At 43.3% G+C, this 21290-nt stretch overlaps 1 protein-coding gene across 1 annotated transcript in view; it reads right to left on the reverse strand.

Moving 5' to 3' along the window:
- PCCB (propionyl-CoA carboxylase subunit beta) overlaps positions 1 to 11789 on the reverse strand; it is a 90800-nt gene extending 79011 nt beyond the window's left edge. The window contains exons 1-5 of the mRNA XM_081235452.1: positions 11598 to 11789; positions 8801 to 8920; positions 7734 to 7802; positions 4944 to 5000; positions 2770 to 2883 (exon numbers count right to left, since the gene is read on the reverse strand). Coding sequence (XP_081091578.1) covers positions 2770 to 2883; positions 4944 to 5000; positions 7734 to 7802; positions 8801 to 8920; positions 11598 to 11783 — 546 coding nt within the window. The 5' untranslated portion in view covers positions 11784 to 11789. The remainder of the gene's footprint in view (positions 1 to 2769; positions 2884 to 4943; positions 5001 to 7733; positions 7803 to 8800; positions 8921 to 11597) is intronic.
- Positions 11790 to 21290: the final 9501 nt, after the last annotated feature.

A 21290-nucleotide genomic window follows, 5' to 3' on the forward strand; every position in this document is an offset into this window, starting at 1 on the left:
TCAGATGGGATATGCAAATTAAAACCACAGAGAGATACCACTACTTACCACTGAAATGGCTATAATGGAAAAGACTGACGATGCTACGTGTCAACAAGGATGGGGAGAACCTGAAACCCTCAATTACACTGCTTGTGGTAATATAAAAGGGTACAGTCACTTTGGGAAAAAATTTGGCAGTTTCTTAAAAAGTTATACATAAACTTATAATGAAACCAAGGAGGACCCTGTGAGGCCCTCCCAAATACAAAAGACTTTCTGTGTCCCCCATTTCTTGTTTGTAGGAAACAGGTTTTAGCCTCCTAGACCTTCCCTGAGTTCCAAAGAACAGACTGAAATAGTTACTAATTAGGGGATTGAGGGAATGCAGAAAGAAATAATAGTGCAGCATGGGGCCTAGGCCTGGTTCCTCCTCAGAGGATGTACGTAACAATTTGATACATATCTCTGAGTTCTTCTACAGGAACTCAGGCCCCCTGAGCACAAGCATGTGGACCCCAGACTGGTTGGAACCGGAAGGCTGATGACTGAGATTCCTGAAACACCACCCTGCTACTTCACCACCAAGCAATCAGACACACACCCCCTCCTACTCCCCTCCCTCACCTTCCCCTTAAAAACTCTTCCCTGAAACCCATGGAGAAGTTCAGGTCTTTGCTTGGCCCTACAATAAACTTTTCTCCGCTCCAATCTCCGACATTTCCGTTTGTTTGGCTTCACTGTGCACTGGGCACAAGAACTTGGGTTAAATAATTTGATCCAACAATTTCACTCTTAGGAATCTACTCAAGGGCTATGAAAACATATGTCCACACAATGAGTTATATACAAATGTCCATAGCAGCATTATTTATGATATTCAAAGTGTAAAAACTACCCAAATATCCATCAACTAGTGGATGGACAAACAAAATATGGTATATCTATATATTATTATTCAGCAATAAAAACAAACCACTGATACACAGTACAATATGAATGAACCTCAAAAACATTATGTTAAGTGAAGAGAGATGATAAAACTGTAGAGGCAGAAAGCTGATCAGTGGCTACCTAGGGCTGGGTAGGAATTGATTGAAAACAGGCAGGAAGGATTTTTTTGGAGGGAAAGATTCTAAATTGTAGACTGTGGTGATGGTTGCGTAAGTTTCTTAAAAATAGTTGAAATGTATATTCACAATGGATGGATTTTATGCTTCGTAAATTATACCTCAATAAAGCTGTTTTAAAAAATATCAAAAGTCATACAAGACAAAGAGAAATTGAGGAAATGCTCCAGATTGAAGGAGATTAAAGATTAAAGATATATGACAACTAAAGGCAGTACTTAATCCTGGATTGGGGGGGGCGGAGGGCGGGGAGGGGGGATAACTATAAAGGCCGTTATTAGGATCATTTGATGAAATATAAATAAGGACCATGAATAAGAATAATACTGATGAATCAATATTAAGTTTCCCAATTACTGTACTCTGTTTATATAAGAATGTCCTTGTTCTTAGAAAACACACAATGAAGGATTTAAGAGATAAAGGAGGCACAATCTCCAATTTACTCTCAAATGTTTCAGAAAAATATAACATGCAAATATGTGCATACGGAGAGAAAATGATAGAACAGGCAAAATATAAACAACCGGTGAATGTGGGTAAAAGACATACAGGAGTGCCTTTACTCCCCAGTGGGCTATCCCTAGAGCTCAAGTTTAAAGATTAAAAAGTAGGTTTAAGATCTACAGAGTGGCTTCTCAAAGAACACAAGTGCTCCCACAACTACCAGAGTATCGTACACAAAGTAAACACACATTTTTCTGACTGATCACAAAGGGCAGTGGCAGGGAAAAAAACCCTCATAAGCCTGCAGGCCAGGGGATGACAAGAACAGCTGGCTTGATTAGAAACAACGTCTGCCTGCCTCTGTCCTTTCTTTCCTCCCCTCCCTGGAAATGCTGATCTGTGCCTTCTCTCAAGTTTACATCTGGCAGTATCTCTCCCTCACCCCAACCTCCCTTACTATACTCTCACAACGCACTTCCTACTTCAAAAAATGCATTTAATGTTTGTGTTTCTTTTCATTTCTTTCTCTTTTAGTCTGTAAGAAAGCAGATATCTGAAATGATGTTCACCAAATGCTTCTGAATGGTGGGATCTCGGGTGATGGTGGGATTTCTTTCTTCTTTGTACTACAGCTTGAACTTTGTATAATCATCTTGTAATGTCTTAACCAAAACAAAAAAAAACGTTGCTTTTTTTAAAAACTGTTAATTCTATAGATACATGTATATGTATAACTGAATCACTTTGCTGTGCATCTAAAACTACCATAACGTTGTTCAACTATACTCTGATATAAAATAAAGTTAAAATAATAATAAAATTCCTAATTTTTAGCAAATCGGTTCATTTTAATCTTTTATATTCCCTCCTCCTTGCTTTTGAAAAAAAATATTTAAGTGACGTTCCCTTCTGAATAATCTTTAATTTTGTTTTCCCCTATAAGTATCAGTGGCCTCTATGAAAGAAAAAGAAAGATAACCCTCCCCACCTTATCCGTTTCCCCGACCAGGGATTGAACCGGGGCCACAGCAGAGTCCTAACCACTAGGCAACCAGGAACCCCCGTCTCTCTTGCTTTTCATCCACCCTTCATGCCACCCCAATGACACAGGAAGGAGCTACAGGGCACAGTGAGGTCAGATGGGGAAGCTCTGACCAGGACACAGCTTAGAGAACTCCCTGTACTCCTCCATTCTCTATTAACGGCTTCTCACCAGAAAGATGTCTGCGTAGCCAGCCAAAGACTCGACTCCCTCTTGGATCCGTGCTCCCCCAGAGTCATTCAGTCCAACCACCGGAGCCCCCACTGTCATGGCTTGGTCCATGATCTGAGAGAGCAGGAAAATCTTGTGAGAGACAACTGATCCTGTTATGAAAAACAGCATTTACAAAGCACCATGGTGGTTTTCTGGAAAATGTTCTGAGTGTACTTTTCAAAACAGGAGTCCATAACACTGGCTCCATTCCACATGATGATTGGGTACCTCGTGGAAGACAGAAAATCAGATATTTAAACCGCTGATTAAAGCCCCCCAAGCAGCCAAGAGCCAAAGCACTTCCCATTTGCAGGGGCGAAGACTGTTCATGGCAACCATTTCTAGAGCCTCAGGCCCAGGCTGTAATATTTTTTTCAGCCTGGGCCTGAACAAAATATTTTGAACTGATAGACAGAATGGCAAAGCAGTATTTTTGTGAAAGTAAATGTGGACCCATCTATTAACTGGAGGCCAGGCCCAGGCCTTTTACTTCTAATAAGACAGATTTTCCTCATGGGTCTGTAGTTGACAGTCTAATGAGCAACATTTCTAATTTCCTTGAGAATTTACAAAGCATTTTCACTTACATTACCTCATTTAGCAATCACAACAGAGGCAATAAGAAGAGGAAATTAGGAAGGTTTAAAAGTTTAGTGATTGGCCGAAGGTCTCAGGAGCAACACATGACAGGACCACATGGAGAAGCCAGATATTCCATTACACAGGGAAGCCCTGCCCAGCTACTAAAAGTCAACTCTACCTTTATTCCAAAACTCCCCAAATATGATCTACACTTTTATTCACCACCAGAGCATCTCATCTGCAGCAGCATTTTTAAAATACCATCACATAATCCTTGCACTGCTTTTTTAGTACCTGGTTTCTCCACCTAGACCATGGGTTCTTTACTTGGGGTCCTCAGAACCGTAAGGAGCCTGTGAGTAGATTTCAATGAACTTGGAAAATTTTACATTTTTTTAACCACAGCAGTATTAGAAATACCTGTGACTTTCTCATTAATAGAAACCACAGATTTTTATGCCACATTAAAGTTGCTGCAAATATCTTTTTTTTTTTCTGGTCACACCGCACAGCATGTGGGATCTTAGTTCCCCAACCAGGGATCGAACCCGTGCCCCCTGCAGTGGAAGTGTGGAGTCTTAACCTCTGGACCACCAGGAAAGTCCCACTTTCTGGTGGGTCCCACTTTCTGGCAGATATCTTGAAATATTGTTTTCAACTCATGCCAACTCTGAAATTATAGCAGTTTATCCACTGCTAAATCTCATTATTTAATTCATTAATAAGGAAGCATATATATTACAAATGTGATTTTTTAATTTTCAATCTCTTCTAATCCTACATTTTACTTTATGCATGTGTAAAAATGCGGGTCCAGGGACTTCCCCAGCAGTCCAGTGGTTAAGACTTCACCTTCCTATGCAAGGGGTGCAGGTTCAATCCCTGGTTGGGGAGCTGATATCCCACATGCCTCATGCCAAAAAACCAAAACATAAAACAGAAGCAATATTGTAACAAATTCAATAAAGACTTTAAATTTTAAAAAAATATAAAAAATGCGGGTCCGGCTTCACCAGCCTGCCAAAGGGATCCATGCTACAAAAAATGTTAAGACCTCCTGCCCTGGATTGAAGGCACCTTCAGGTCAGCACCACATCCTGCACACCTCTGCCCCACCACATGTGACTGATGAAAGTACTGAGTTTGTTTTCAATATTAAATACTTACTTTGGGGGCTTCCCTGGTGGTGCAGTGGTTAAGAATCCACCTGTCAATGCAGGGGACACAGGTTTGAGCCCTGGTCCGGGAAGATCCCACATGCCACGGAGCAACTAAGCCTGTGCGCCACAGCTACTGAGCCTGCGCTCTAGAGACCACGAGCCACAACTACTGAGCCCATGTCCCACAACTACTGAAGCCCATGCGCCTAGAGCCCGCGCTCCACAACAAGAGAAGCCACCACAATGAGAAGCCCGCACACCACAAGGAAGAGTAGTCCCTGCTCACCGCAATTAGAGAAAGCCCGCACACAGCAACGGAGACCCAATGCAGCCAAAAATAAAATAAAATAAAATTTTTTAAAAGAAAATTTATAAAAAATAAATACTTACTTTGCAGATCTTTTGGGCATGTGCTCCCGACAGGCTGCCTCCAAAAACTGTAAAATCCTAAAAAGAAAACAAATCAAAAAATAATATGGAGTGACTAGCCAGAGATGAAGACCCAATAGGAGGAGGAAATGGAAAATTCATAGATAAAAGCTTTTAAAGGATTTTCAGAAGTTTAAAAGATTAGGGGAAAAGTGTGACAAAGTATTCCATCGAATGAATAGTGAATAAAATGTCTTAAAAGGAGTTTATGTAATGTGAAGAGCAAAAGACCTAGTCTTTGTATACAAAAATGACTTGTAGCTCTGAGGGAAGGAAAACTTTTCAGGCAGAATTAACCCCAAAAAATCAGATTCTATGGAGGGCAAACCGACATTTCTATTACTAGGAAATATCTGCTGTTTTGATAAAGGAGGTGAAAGAAGTGAATCAGAGTCCTCACTGCTTCTTGCTTCCGGATTTCCATTACCTTCTGATATAAAAAGCTTCTTGTAGGAATGACCCCCTTCCTAAACCCCCATCAAAAAGACAGCAGGGAATTAAAAACACATTCAGCCCATGAGGACAAAAAAGGAAGAGGAAACAACAGCAGATCAGAGAGTGAACAAATGAGGGAAGTGAAAGCTGAAGAATATCTGACTTGGAGCAAATGGAAGCCTTTACACCTGCGGAGGGAGTAACCACAGGAGGGGACAGCCCAGGAACCACAGAAAGGGCGGTGGAAAGCAGACGGACAGGAAGTCTGTGTTGGGAGCAGTTAGACCCCACAGGGCCTCTTCTTCACCTGGAGAGGAGAAAAGAGGTTTACTCTCTAAAGAAACTTAACCAGAGGGCTTCTGGAGTCACAATCGCCAGCCACAAAAGGCAGCAAAGGCAAGGCTGAAAACAGGTGAGGTGCCTAATCTGTACAGTGAATGATGAGCCACTGCTGGCCCCTCCTTCCCCCCACCCCCCTCCCCCAGAACACATCTAAAGCCAATTATCACGCAAAAGACTGCGACTGCTTCTCTGGAAAAACAGAAGCTCCCCGCAGAAAACAGTGTCTGCAGATATTAACATTTGGGGCATCACTACAAAAAAGCTGGCCCATCACTCCTCCCCCTCAGTATCCTTCAGGGCCTGCTTCACATGCCCCATTTTCCCTAAAGCTTTCCTGGATCCGGATGTGATCTTCCCTTGTCCTGAGCCCATGGCACTTGCCCAGAACCTCTCACCGGCTATCGGTAACTGTAGCCACTCCTGTTCTGCCCCATTCTACCTACAAAATGATTAGCTTCTCCAGGGCAAGAACTGTCTCGGTCATCTCCCCCTCCCCCTCACTCCCACCCAAACCCACGGGCGTAAGAGGTGCTCCAAAGCATCAATTCAATGAATTTTTGTTATCTCCTTAATAGTTAAGGGAACATTGTGCCCAGAAAGCACAACAGCCTTCTTTGTTCTAGCTATCTTACTAATGGTTCCTTTTATACAATTCTTTGCCTAGCTCTCATAAATTACAAAAAAGAGAGATGATCCCTTCTACTTAGGCATTTGGCAGACCCATTTATAACAGTTTTAAAATACTTTAAAAGTAATTCTATTAGCAAATGAGTACTGTCTAAATAACTCTTAAAATAATCAAGTATAATTATTTTACTCTCAAACCCGGAAAACATTCTAGGTTCCTAAATAAGCTCTATACCTTTAAGATCTGTAAAAGAAACTAAATATTTAGAATTATATACATATTTCCGTCTCTTAGTGGAGGGAAAAAAATCAAACAAAAAATAGTATACAACATGTTCTCTGTGTTAGTTTTCTACTGCTGCTGTAACAAATTACCACAAATTAAGTGGCTTGAAACAACACACATTCATTATCTTACAGTTCTGTCATTTAGAAGTCCTACATGGGTCTCAGTGAGCTAAAATCAAGCTTAGCAGGGCTATGCTCCTTTCTGGAGGCCCCAGAGGAGAATCTGTTGTCTTATCTTTTCCAGCTTCTAGAGACCATCTGTTTATATTCCTCACCTCATGACCCCCGTCCTCCCTCTTCTAAGCCGGCAACAGCAGACCAAGTCCTTCTCACATAGCATTACTCTGACCTCCCCTTCTGCCTCTCTCCCACTTTTAAGGGCCCTTGTGATTACACTGGGCCCACCTGGATAACCCAAGCTATTCTATTTTAAGGTCAACTGATGACTAACATTAATTCCATCTGCAAGCTTAATTCCCCTTTGTCAGGTAAAATTACATATTCACAGGTTTCAGGGATTAGGATTTGGATATATTTTCAGGCCATTATTCCACCTACTACATTCTCCTATGGTGTCCGTGTGAAGAAACTGTATGTCTTGATGCAGCCTAACAAAAATTGTTTGAACTCTTTCATGAAAGCCTAAAACTCAAGGGGCCTGTGGCCCTGAGTCAAATCCCCTCTGCCCAAGCTGCATCCGTTGCACTCCCTCAGGTCCACACAATCTGCCCAGGACACAGCTGCCCTCCCGGCACACACCCAACCTGCCAAGAGGACTCTCACTCACTTGGATAAACTCCTGGTTCCTAGGACTTCTTAGATGACTTCTGCCCTGTGATCCTCCCCCAAACCGACTAAGGAGTCTTTCTCCCTAATTAAAAACACCCTATTACATTATAATAGTGTAATACTCCGGACATATGCACTAAGAAACAAAGTAATTCCCTCACCTGCCCCAACTACAGGCAAGTTTTCATTCCCCAGGACTGTTTTCTTCTCACATATTTTGTTCCTGGCTCTGCCCTCAAGGAAACCTCAGCCAATTAGAGTATGAAATACCTGACTGAAGACATAAACCAATCTTCCATTGATTCGGCCCCGTCCAGTGACCACACTGTCTCCAGGAAACTACCAGAAAAATAGAAAAATAAAAGTTAAAAAACCCAAATACTTCTCTTAATTAATTTCACAGTTATGCCCCAAGGAAAGACTCCCCCTAAAAAAAACCACACCCCAAATTCCTTAAAATTCAATATGAATGAAGAACATGAAGGAATCCCCGCTTTCCCCCTCAGCTCTGCAACAGCAAGCACTGGGCTACTGCTTCATCAACAGAACACTGTAGTTTTGGGCCTCACCCTCCTTCCTAAAAGCAGAATAATCAGGGGACCCCCTAGGGATGCCACTACCAAACGCTCACAGGAGGAAGGAGAATATATAAAAAAACATGGCAACTTCTACATAGCCACACATCCCACCCCCAAATCTTAAAAAGACAAACCTATCATTTTGCTTGGAATTCTGACAGTCACTGTGTGGCCCATAATGGCTCAAATGGAGCCAGCAAGTTTAGTGCCAAGGTTACAAATCTTTGATCATAGTCTTGAAAATAAATGGACCAAAAGAGAGTCCAAAGAACTCTGTGCACCATGGAGAACACCCAACTGAAGGAACAAGCATTGGTAACTCTGACCTCCAAAACTCCAAGGCATAAACTTAAAGTATGTCAAAAGAGGCGACTGGTTAGCCTTTAGGGGTCCCTGGTGCCTAGGCAGACCAGAACACAATCAAAAAATATTCTCAACTCTCCTTCTAAGTTTGTCATTCTATACCAGCGAGAACTGTGAACCCACACCGGAGCCCTGGGAGCTGGGCCAGAGTTACCCTGCACAAGGTATGAGTAGTGCACCCACATTCCTTCTTCTGTAGACAAAGGTGAGTGGGGAACCTGGAGGCCCCAGCAGTGCTTCTCAAGAGGCACTTGTGCAATTCCAGGGCCCCACACTTGAAAATGTTTCAATGCATCCTGAATCCTGAAAGGACTTCATTAATCTAGTGTGTCGAACAGCAGGGCCACAGCGGGTAAGTGAAACCTGGAGGCTTGCACCACCACTGTGAACAGATACCTTATTCTTATCAGCAGCCATTCCAAAATCTGCACATCTGTGTTCCACAAACATGTCGCTCTCAACAAAACTGCCAGGGTCCAGCAAGAGACTGATCCGCTCTCTGGCCGTTAGCTTTCCCTAAAATGCAACAAAAATCGCTCAATGATGTCATCATAGACAAAAGTCAGTAAGCAAGGAGTGCTCATGGGAGGGCCAGGAGGACTAGTTTTTGCCTTCACCCTATGTGAAAGCCTCTATTCCATAAACCTGCCCAAGAGAAAGGTGTTATCAGTAGAATTCAGCCAGTAAGGAAATCAGGGCAGACCGGCTGTTCCAGGAGCCACTAACTGTGGAAGCAAATTAAGGGAGTAGGAGGGAAAGGCAGAGAGGAGAAGTGGGGGTAAGGAGAGCCTGACCCTGGAACAAGATAACGAGTTCTACAAACATTTACTGGAGACCCAAGGAGCAGTAAAAAGGAGAATGGAGAAGCAGGAAATAGAAAACTAAAGCAGGCTTCATGAAGGGTCTGAGGCTACACCCTCAGGTTCACGAGCTTTTTCTAAGGAACCCCACAGAAGCTCACCTCACTAGGGTCCAGCCCCAAGGACACTTCCTGGTTCTTCTCCTGCCTCCTCCAGGGTCTTCTCCTACATTGGGGGCCCTGCTTAGGAACCCTACCCCTGACAGTGACTCCGTGATACACAGACAACCCCCCAGCAGAGAGTGGCTTAGTAAAAAAAGAGTGGGACAGAGAGTGCTAAAGAGCTCACTTGAGAGGAGTTAAAAAATGGTTCTTGGAGGGGGTGAGGTTGGAGACCTCAACCTGTCAAGAGCCTCCATTGTTTGGGCTCCCAAGCCCTTAGACCAAGACCAATAACCGGGCCCACTGTCTATCCCCAACCCCTGTTTACAAAAAAAAAAAAAAAAAAAAAAAAGCCTCTAACTAGCTATATTTTCCCTTTAAGAAGGAAGCCAAAGCCAGTGAGGTGGTATTAAAACAAAAAGGTAATCCTCTACACTACTGGGTAAAATAAAATAAGTTTTCAAGAAAGCAATTTGGTGGGCTTCCCTGGTGGTGCAGTGGTTGAGAGTCTTCCTGCCAATGCAGGGGACGCGGGTTCGTGCCCCGGTCCGGGAAGATCCCACGTGCCGCGGAGCAGCTGGGCCCGTGAGCCATGGCCGCTGAGCCTGCGCGTCCGGAGCCTGTGCTCCGCAACGGGAGAGGCCACAAGAGTGAGAGGCCCGCGTACCGCAAAAAAAAAAAAAGAAAGAAAGAAAGCAATTTGGCAATATATATCAGTGTTAAAAATATTCCTATCTTTTGACCCAGTAATTCCATTTCTGGGAATCTATCCTGTGGAAGTAGTCCAAATATTGTGTAAAAGGGTATGGAGTAGGAGATTTAAACCAAGTAAGCCTCCTGACTAAGTCAGCCTTGGCAAAAGAAAAACAGTTTCTGGAGGCTGCATCTAAATCCAGTAAGATCCGCCTGGAAATGGGTGGGATGATGTTCCAGGGAGGGACTAAGCCATGGGCCCCAACAGCACTGACAGGCCTTTCCAGATAATCTAAAGTTCCCTCACAGAACTTCCCTGGAGGTCCAGGGGTTAAGAATCCCTGCTTCCACTGCAGGGGGCACCCGTTGGATCCCTGGCTGGGAAACTAAGATCCCGCATGCCACTCGATGCGGCCAAAAAATAATAATAATAAAGCTCCCTCAACCCAGACACTGCCACCCCAGGGACCTCAGGGGAGGGAGGACACCACACACTCTCAACCAAATTTACATCTCACTCCCAAATGGCAAAAAGGAACTGTCACCTTCAGGCTCTTGTCAAATGGGCATTTACAACATCTAAATTGACACTCAAATTAGAGTTAATAAAGGGCCAGTGCAAATGTCCTCACTAAAGACCCCACTACCCCCACGCCTGTAAATTTATGCCTCAGTGTCCTTCACCTCTAAAAATTTCACTTTTGCATCTTCCAGGTTGGTTATTTAACCCATCCAGCACATCAGGCCAGACTCACCAGTGTCCGGGACGCACGGAGCGAGCCTCGTTTCAAGTCCCAAGTCACCGATCTGGGCCTCGCAGTACCCCGGGCAGTGGGTGGCAGTGCCTCAGCTGCTCACGCCAGCCAAACTCTCTGAGTAACCTGAGCAACCCCAGGAAAAAACACCTGCTTCCGAAGGTGTCTTTCCTTCCCAGCAAGCACGCTGATACCCTAAAGGAGGTTCGGCTGGCATTCGGGGGGCAGAGTTTCCACAAGTTCCCTGCGCACACCACACAGCCACCCCAGGTGAATGTGAGTTTGCCCATGTAACTTCCCCTGCCAAACGCCCTGATGTTCCTGCTTCCATAATGGAGCAAGAACCTACCACCACTCTTTCATGGGGCATGAGAAGAACAAGATTTTTTTTTTAATTAAGTGTCTATCATTGCTTCACTATCTTATTCCAGTAAGATTACAAGGGGAGAATTATTACCATCTTCTATTTTGAAAAAATTGACTCCAAACGAGTAACTTGTCCAAAAGTTCATAGCTGTTAAGCTGTTAAGCCGCTGGAGCCCAGCCAAACCCGTCTAAAATTCCAAAGGGAAAGCAGACAGTGACAAAGCACAACGGTACTTGTCCTCATTTTACCTGCCCCAGTGAAAGGCAACAGGTTCACAAGGTGAACATCCTCGGCTCCGCCCCGCCCCTCGCGGCATCGCGCGGATTGGCTGGAAGGCCCCGTACGCCGCGAGCCGCGCACGCTGTGATAGGTCGCGACCGCCGGAAGCGGGCTGGGCTGGGCCCCTTTGGGACTCACTCGCTTATGCTGCGCGTCGATGCGGCGCTGCCCTCCTCCCAGTAGTGCGGCTTGACGCTTGTTCTCGATGCGCTCATTAACAGAGACAGGCTGGGTGCACACGCTGCGCACCGCGGCCCGGAGACTTCTCACTACAGCACTGAGCCTGATTCCGGGTGCCGCCACGCGCATTGCCGCCGCCGCCATTTTTGCTTTACCAGCGCACCTGAGTGCGCATGTGCGTTGTGTGCACACCGCGGGGTTTGCGCCTGCGCAGCGTCGGCGGGACGTAGGGAGCCTGTGGGCTGGAATGCGGAGCGCGTTCAGCAGAAAGGCAGGAGTGCTCGGCTACGCTAGGGCGTCACCGTCAGTTGTGTGGGATTGGTGAACTGATGTGCCCGCCAGGCTGCACAGAAGAGCGACTTAGCCCTGCTTTTCTCTGGCTACCTAGACCCCTGGTTTTGTCCTCCCACTTTCTTCAGAAAATAAAGTTAACCAGCGTTTGATGAACACTGTACCAAGTGTTGCTTTAAGCATTTACCTGCATTAGCTTACTATCCTGATTTCACAGGTGTAGCAAATGAAGCACAGAGAGGTAGAGTGATTTGATCAGCCAAGACTAGCGATGTAGTGGAACCAGGATTCAAACACAGACGTATTATGTACCACTTACTGAGGACCAGGCTTCAGCATCACCTGAAAGCGAGTTGGAAATGCAAACTTTCAAATTCTCAGGCTCCATCCAAGACCTACTGAATCAGAAATTCTGGGGATGTTGCCAGCAATCTGTTTCAACAGATGGCCTGTAGGTGATTTTGATGCTTGCTCGAGTTTGAGAACCACTGCTCTAGGGATTTAGAACTGAACTGTTGGGAGCTTGTCCATCTGTTTCCCCAGCTAACAGTCAGCTCTTCAAAGCAAAGAACAAGGTGTATATTTCACATTCTTAGCCTCAGAAAACTGCTAAAGTTGATTATTAACCCCGCCGAGCTCCAGCTCACAGCCAGGGCCTTCGTAAAGTCCAAACTCTGGCCTGAGACTTTAACGTTAATAGAACTCAATTTAGCAAACATTTTTGAGCAGCTGCTATGTGCCAAGAACTAACCACTAGTACTTATTACTTTCCTGGAGTAGGAATTGTTCACCTACATAAGCAGTGAAGCTGAGGGTCTAAGGCTTGAAGGCATGTGGCTGGACAAAGCCCACCTGCATCTCTCTGACTCCGTAGTAGATGCTCTTGGCCCTGCATCTGGGTCCCTGCTTTAAGGACCTTTCCAATCTAGAGAGGTGGACAAAGGACCAGCCTGGTAGCACAGGGGAGAATTTAGGCAAGGCTGGGTGTGTAAAGGAGAGTTATCTCTGAGAAGGTAGCTGCATGCCAGGAATAATGGCCTGTTCAGATTCACACACATGGTTGAGTCCCCAGCTTTTGGGAGAATGGTGGTACATGAGCCTGAAAAGCAGGGATGTAGTTACAGTGTGAAGAATTTTGCCATATTCAGACACTGGGACTTGATTTGGGTTGGGGCATTGGAACTCCTTTGTCCTAAGAAGCTTTGCAGATCCCTCTCCTGTGGCACATCTCACACGGTGTTAACATTGTTTAGAACTCTTCCCAACTAAATTCCCAAGCCAGAGGGAAGGGACTGTGGCAGCTTGCTCACCACTGTGGCCCTTGCACCTGGAACAAGGCGCAACACACAGGAGGCCTTCAGAATGTATTTGTGAAATTGAACTGAGCTAGCGAATAGACAATAGCATGTTTTCTCCTATGCCTATTCATCCTTCCAGGCCCTACTCAGGTATTTCCTCAAGGCAGTCTACACTGATCCTCCCTCTACCTGGGTTAGGGAAACTATCGGTCCCTCGGGAAGCAAGGAAGATTTTGTTCTTATTTAACTTTGAGTAACCAGCATTTAGCAGAAAGCCCAGCACAGAAGGGATCCAGAGACAACTGTTAGACTGAACCTAAGTGCTCCCTCCAGGTAGTTCTCTTTCCCTCCCCTTCCTTCTCCTCCCAGTCTTCTTTTTTGCCGTACTAGTGCCCCACCCATGGGTGCTCAATACAGAATTCTAAAGATCTATCATGTTTTTTCTCCTACTTCAGATGCAAGACCCAGCCTAGGGTGGGTGGGAGGAGGAGGAGGAGGATTTATTAACCCAACAATTGCCCTTTGGAATCCTTGCATGCTCTGGCCTATTTTCCTGTCCCTAGTGCCCCTTCACTGAATTACTATGTCTGAGTTATTTCTACACTTCAAGACAGGAGTCACCCTGATCTGGCCATCCTATTCTTGTCAATGACCGCTGTCAGCAAAAATGGGTGAAATAGAAGGAAGGAGTAAATTTGGAAGAGGTGCCATATTGGGGAGAGTGTGTTAGTCTGAATCTTCAGAGAAGCAGCTGCCAAGAGGGGAATTAAACATGTAAGAAATCAGTTAGGGGACCACCTGTGAGAGAAAATGGAGCAAAACCTGGGAGAGGCTGGGAGAACTATCAGTCAGGCTGCAATCCAACTCCTCTGAACCCCAGTCAAGGAGAAAGAGAAGGAAGAAGGGTGACTAGGAGCTTTTTAGACTACTATGCAGTTTGAAGGAAAGTTCAGCAAGGCTGTTAAGTCCTGGAGCCAAAATACTTCTGCCCCTGATTGGATGGGAACAGCCTGTGAGAGGTGTGGCCTCTGCAAATTCAGCAGTTAATTTCAGAATAAGGGCCAGAGCTCTCTGGCAATTAGGTGTAGTGCAGTACTGGTGTCTTCTCACCTTAGTGAGGTTTGCGTGGTAGGAGTAAAGGGTGTTAGAGGAAATTTTGGAGAGCAGCTACCATCCACGTGGGGAGAGAGGATTTTTTAAATGTTTCTTGTGCATTATGAATGCACTCTCCCTTAGTGTTTTATTTTAAAAACTGAAGGAAAAAAAAGAAGTATTTTAAATTCACATTTTTTTCCCCTGAACTGTGTTTCTTTGGCTACTAATATTGGGTTACAAGAGACCTGGCTTAAATTCCAGTTAAAATTGTTATCAAGATGTGGAACCTGGTTTTCCCCAGACCACACACATTTTTCACACCATCTTGGAAAATCTTCATCTTTTCTGGCTCCTTGGGCTCTGTGGGAAATGAACAGAACTGCCCTATACTTTTTTCCAGAGGCAATTCCAGACATCCCTTCCACCCTTGCTGAGCTGCTCTTGCCTTGAAGGGTTTTTTTGTTTGTTTTTTTGGCTGCATCGGGTCTTAGTTGCGGCATGCAGACTTCTCTCTAGTTATGGTGCATGGACTCCAGAGCACATGGGCTCTGTAGTTGCGGCACGCGGGTTCTCTAGTTGTGTGTGGGCTCAGTAGTTGTGGTGCGTGGGCTTAGTTGCCCTGTGGCATGTGGGATCTTTTTTCCCTGACCAGGGATCGAACCCACGTCCCCTGCATTGGAAGGTGGATTCTTATCCACTGGACCACCAGGGAAGTCCCCCTTTGAAGTTTTTGCCATCTGTTGGTACCACCTTTCAGCATTCCCTGACCTCCACAACACACCCTCCTCTCCCTTCTCTCATGATGTCTGTGTCGGGCTCACGTTTTCCCTCTTTCCTGCTGTATTAGTCAGGGTTAGGTTTCTCCAAAGAAACAGAACTTTTAGGTGATAAATGATAGATAGAGAGGTTTATTATAAGAATGGCTCAAAACAACAATGAGGTACCACCTCACACCAGTCAGAATGGCCATCATTAAAAGTCTACAAATAACAAATGCTGGAAAGGGTATGGAAAAAAAGGAACCCTCTTACACTGTTGATGGGAATGTGAGTTAGTGCAGCCACTATGGAGAACAGTTTGGAGGTTCCTCAAAAAACTAAAAATAGAGTTGCCATGTGATCCAACAATCCCACTCCTGGGCATATACCCAGACAAAACTATAATCTGAAAAGATACATGCACCCCTATGTTCATAGCAGCACTATTTACAATAGCCAAGACATGGAAACAACCTAAATGTTTCATGACAGATGAATGGATAAAGAAGATGTGGTGCATATATACACAATGGAGTATTACTCAGCCATTAGAAAGAATGAAATAATGACATTTGCAGCAACAAGGATGGACCTAGAGATTATCATACTAAGTGATGTTAAGTCAGAAAGAGAAAGACAAATACCATATGATATCACTTATATGTGGAATCTAAAATATGACACAAATGAACATACCTATGAAACAAAAACAGACTCACAAATATAGAGAACAGACTTGTGGTTGCCAAGGGTATGGGTGGTGGAGGGAAGGATTGGGAGTTTGAGATTAACAAATGCAAACTTTTATATATAGAATGGATAAACAACAAGGTCCTGCTGTATAGCACAGGGATCTATCAATATATTCAATATCCTGTGATAAACCAAAATGGAAAAGAATATAAAAAAATACATATATGCATAACTGAGCCACTTTAGTGTACAGCAGAAATTAAACGTGACATTGTAAATCTACTATACTTCAATAAAATTAATTTAAAAAAAAAGAATTGGCTCATGTGGTTATGGAGGAGGAGAAGTCCCACTATCTACTGTCTGCAAGATGGACCAGAGCAATTAGGCAAGAAAAAAAAAAAGGCATCCAAATTAGAAAGGAAGTAAAGCTGTCACTATTTGCAAATAAAATATTATATATGGAAAACACTAAAGACTCAACCAGAAAAACGTTAGAGCTAATAAATGAATTCAGCAAAGTTGCAAGGTACAAAATCAATGTGCAAAAATATGTTGCATTTCTTTAAACTAATAACAAGTTATCAGAAAGAAAAATTAAGATAACAACCCATTTACAATTGCATCAAAAAGAATAAAATACCTGGAAATAGGATTTCCCTGGTGGTCCAGTGTTTAAGACTCTGTGCTTCTACTGCAGGGGGCACGAGTTCAATCCCAGGTCAGGGAAGATCCCACATGTGTGTGCTGCAGCCAATAAATAAATAAATAAATACGTACATACATATGTACATACATACATAGATACCTGGGAATAAATTTAACCAAGGAGGTAAAAGACCTGTACATTGAAAACGATAAGATATTAATGAAAGAAACTGAAGAAGACATAAATTAATGGAAAGATATTCCACACTCATAGATTGAAAGAATTAATGTTGTTAAAATATTCATACTACCCAAAGCAATCTATAGATTCAACACAATCCCTATCAAAATTCCAATGACATTTTTCACAGAAATAAAACAAACAATCCTAAAATTTGCATGGAACCACAAAAGACCCCAGTAGCCAAAGCAGTCTTGAGAAAGAAGAGCAAAGCTGGAGTCATTGTGCTCCTGATTTCAAACTTTATTAAAAAGCTATAGTAATCAAAACAGTATAGTATTGACATAAAAACAAACATGTAGATCAATGGAACAGAATCAAGAGCCAATAAATAAACCCCACATATGTGATCAATTAATTTATAATAAAGGAACCAAGCATATGCAATGGGGAAAGAAAAGTCTCTTCAATAAACAGGGTTGGGAAAACTGGATATCCACATGCAAAAAAATGAAACTAGACTACTACCTTACACCACACACAAAAATTAACTCAAAATGGATTCAAGACTTCACTGTAAGAACTGAAACCACAATATTTCTAAAAGAAAACATAGGCAGTAAGCTCCTTGACATTGGTCTCGGCAATGATTTTTTGGATTTGACACCAAATACAAAGGCAACTAAAGCAAAAATAAACAGGTGGGGCTACATCAGACTAAAAAGCTTCTGCACAGAAAAAGAAACAATCAACAAAATGAAAAGGCAACCAACCAAATGAGAGAAAATATTTGCAAATCATATATCTGATAAGGGGTTAACATCCAAAATATACAGAGAGGGACTTCCCTGGTGGCACAATGGTTAAGAATCCGCCTGCCAAGGCAGGGGACATGGGTTTGATCCCTGTTCTGGGAAGATCTCACATGCTGCAGAGCAACTAAGCCCCTGAGCCACAATTACTGAGCCTGCGCTCTAGAGCCCATGAGCCACAACTGCTGAAGCCCATGCACCTAGAGCCTGTGCTTCGCAACAAGAGAAGCCACTGCAATGAGAAGCCCACGCACCACAACAAAGAGTAGCCCCCGCTCGCCACAGCTAGAGAAAGCCCGCGCACAACAACAAAGACCCAATGCATCCAAAAATAAATAAATAAAATAAATAATTTTTTTTAAAAATGGAGGAGTCAGCATTTGCAATGAATATTAAAGGATGGATGGAATTTTTAAACAATAAAATAACATGAATATTAAAAAATAGAGAGCGAGAACTCATAAGTCAACAGCAAAATAATAATAATAATCTGATTTAAAAATGGACAGAGGATCTGAATAGACATTTTTCCGAAGAAAACATACAAATGATTAATGGGTACCTGGAAAGATGCTCAACATCACTAATCATCAGGGAAATGCAAATCAAAACCACAATGAGGTTTTAGCCTCACACTTGTTAGAATGGCTATTACCAAATAGTTAAGAAATAACAAGTGTTAGTGAGGATGTGGAGAAAAGGGAACACTTGTGCACTCTTGGTAGGAATGTAAATTGATACAGCCACTATGGAAAACAGTATGGAGGTTCCTCAAAAAACTAAAAATAGAACTGTCACTGGATCTAGCAGTTCCACTTCTGGGTATTTATCCAAAGAAAATGAAAACACTAATTTGAAAAGGTATATGTACCACCATGTTCAATGAAGCATTATTTACAATAGCCAAACTAGCTTAGGCATATGGAAACTGCCTAAGTGTCCACCAATCGATAAATGGATAAATAAAATATTATTTTATATGTGTATATTATATATATATGTATATATCCTAATATTATTCAGGCATGAGGAAGAATGAAATCTTGCAATGGGTGGACCTTAAGGGTTTTATGCTAAGTGAAATAAATCAGTCAGAGAAAGACAAATACTGTATGATCTCATTTATATGTGGAATCTTAAAAAAAAAAAGAGAGAGCTCAGATTGGTGACAGAGACAGAGAGAGAAGGGGGAGCAAAATTGATGAGGGGGGTCAAAAGGTACAAATTTCCAGGAATAAAATAAATAAGTCATGGGGATGTAATGTACAGTATGGTGACTATAGTTAATAATACTGTATTTCATATTTGAAAGTTGCTAAGAGAGTAGATCTTAAAAGTTCTCATCACAAGAAAAAAAATTTGTAACTATGTATGGTGACGTATGTTAACTAGATTTGTTGTGGTGACCATTCCACAATATATACAAATATAGAATCATTATGCTGTATACCTGAAACTAATATAATGTTATATGTCAATTATATCTCAATTAAAAAAGAAAACACTCTATAATATTCATAGTTTATTGCATGTTTACACATGTATCAATGAATATTAAAGATTATATGGTCTTATTTTAAAAAAAAGAAAGAAAGATGGAGAGCCATGAAAGCCGGTTGTGCAATTCAGTTTGAGTCCAAAAGTCTGAGAAAAGGAGGCTGGAGAGTGAATGATGTAAGTCTCCATCTGAGTCCAAAAGCCCTAGAATCAGGAATGCAGATATCCTAGGGCAGGAGAAAATGGATGGTTCAGCTCAAGCAGAGACAGGGAATTTGGCTTTCCTCTGCCCTTTTGACCTACTCAGGCCCCCAATGGATTGGACGATGCTCACCCACATTGGTGAAGATGATCCTTTTTTTTTTTTTTTTCGGTACACGGGCCTCTCACTGTTGTGGCCTCTCCCGTTGCAGAGCACAGGCTCCGGACATGCAGGCTCAGCGGCCATAGCTCACGGGCCTAGCCGCTCCGCGGCATGTGGGATCTTCCCGGACCGGGGCACGAACCCGTGTCCCCTGCATTGGCAGGCGGACTCTCAACCACTGCGCCACCAGGGAGGCCCCAAGATGATCCTTTTTTACCCAGTATACTCAATCAAATACAAACCTCTTCTAGAGACATCCTCACAGACACACCCAGAAATAATGTTTACCAGCTATCTGGGCATCCCTTAGCCTAAACATAATTAGGTTCACACATCAAATTAACCATCACACCTGACTTCCACCACTATTCTCAGAGAGTTCATTCAGCCTTTATACCAATATCTTCTGGCTACCTGGCCTGAGAATGCCTCCACTTCCTCAACAAGAAGGGCCTTCAGCTCTGTTTCACTTCAGCCACCCACGAGCTAGGCCTTGTAATCACCAAGAATTGCTCCACTTCCAGAACCTGGAACCCGGAGGTTCTCTCTACCACCCCTTTCCTCCTACCTTCCCCCAACACCCATTCTTCATACTGAATCTGGTCCATTCCCTCAATAGAACCTTTTAATTCCCACAGTATAACTATTTAAACTCTACCTACTCTAGCACTCTAGCCTCCCTCAACTCCTTTCCATCACAATCACCATGCCAGGACCTCCCTGGTGGTCCAGTGGCTAACACTCTGCACTACCAATGCAGGGGACCAGGGTTCCATCCCTGATCAAGGAACTAGATCCCACATGCCGCAACTAAAGATCCTGCATGCCGCAATGAAGATCCCACATGCCACAACTAAGACTCGGCACAGCAAATAAATAAATATTTATTCTAAAATTTAAAAAAGGATCACCAAGCCAAGGCCCAACCCTGGGTCACCGTTTCCTTTGGATCACTCTGATTCTGCTCACAGACTGCCCACAGTTGCTGGAAGAAGTCAGAAACATCATACCAGGTACATTAGTTTCCTAGAGCTGCCGCAACCTATTACCACAAAATTCGTGCCTTAAAACAACAGAAATTTATTTTCTCACAGTTCTGGAGGACAAGAGACCAAAATTATCGGGTCAGCAGGGACAATCTTCCTTCAAAGGCTCTAGAGGAGAATCATTTCTTGTCTCTCCCAGCTTCTGGTGGTTCCTGGTTGTTCCACTTCCAGGACCTGGAACCCGGAGGTTCTCTCTACCACCCCTTTCCTCCTACATTTCCCATACCCTTTCTTCACACTGAATCTGGTCCATGCCCTGGTGTTCCTAAGGTTGTGGTAGCATCTCTCCAATCTCCATCTTCACATGGGCTTCTTCCCTGTGTCTCCTTGTCTGTGATCTCCCTCTTCCTTTTCTTGTTAGGGTACCAGTCATTGGATTTAGGGCCCACCCTAAATCCAGGATGACTTCATCTCGAGATCAATAACAAGATTACATATGCAAAGATCTATTTCCAAATAAGGTCACATTCACAGAGGTGCCAGGGGTTAGGGCTTGGACATACCTTTTGGGGGGACATCATTCCCAACACTACACTAGGTCACTGAAGATTCTTGCCTTGCTGTTCTCTTCAATGCTATCTCTGCATGTCCAAATCTAATGCCTCCAGTTTCAAACACCATTTCTTCTGCAAAACATTTCCACAATTTCCCATTATAAGCAACCTCTTCTTTCTCTAAACTCCCATCTGCTTTTTGTTCCTAATTTATAGCTTTTATCAATTTCTACATTTTATTGGTGATACCTGTGTAAGAGAGCCTTACACTTTCTCTGGTTACCTGGGTTGCAGAAAGTGTCTCATTAGCAGACTTCAGTTTGGAATCTTAGCTCTGGCTTGAATCATTTATGTTGTTCCTGCTGCCATTGAACATGCTGCCCTGGCCCCTCTATCCTAAAGGTCCTTGTCTTTCTCAACAAAAAGAGGCTTATGATTCTTAGTGATTCTAATTCTCTAACCAGTTCTCTGTCT

The sequence above is a fragment of the Mesoplodon bidens genome (genome assembly GCF_964165515.1).
Source record: "Mesoplodon bidens genome assembly, chromosome: 5".
In the NCBI taxonomy this organism is placed as follows: Eukaryota; Metazoa; Chordata; class Mammalia; order Artiodactyla; family Ziphiidae; genus Mesoplodon; species Mesoplodon bidens.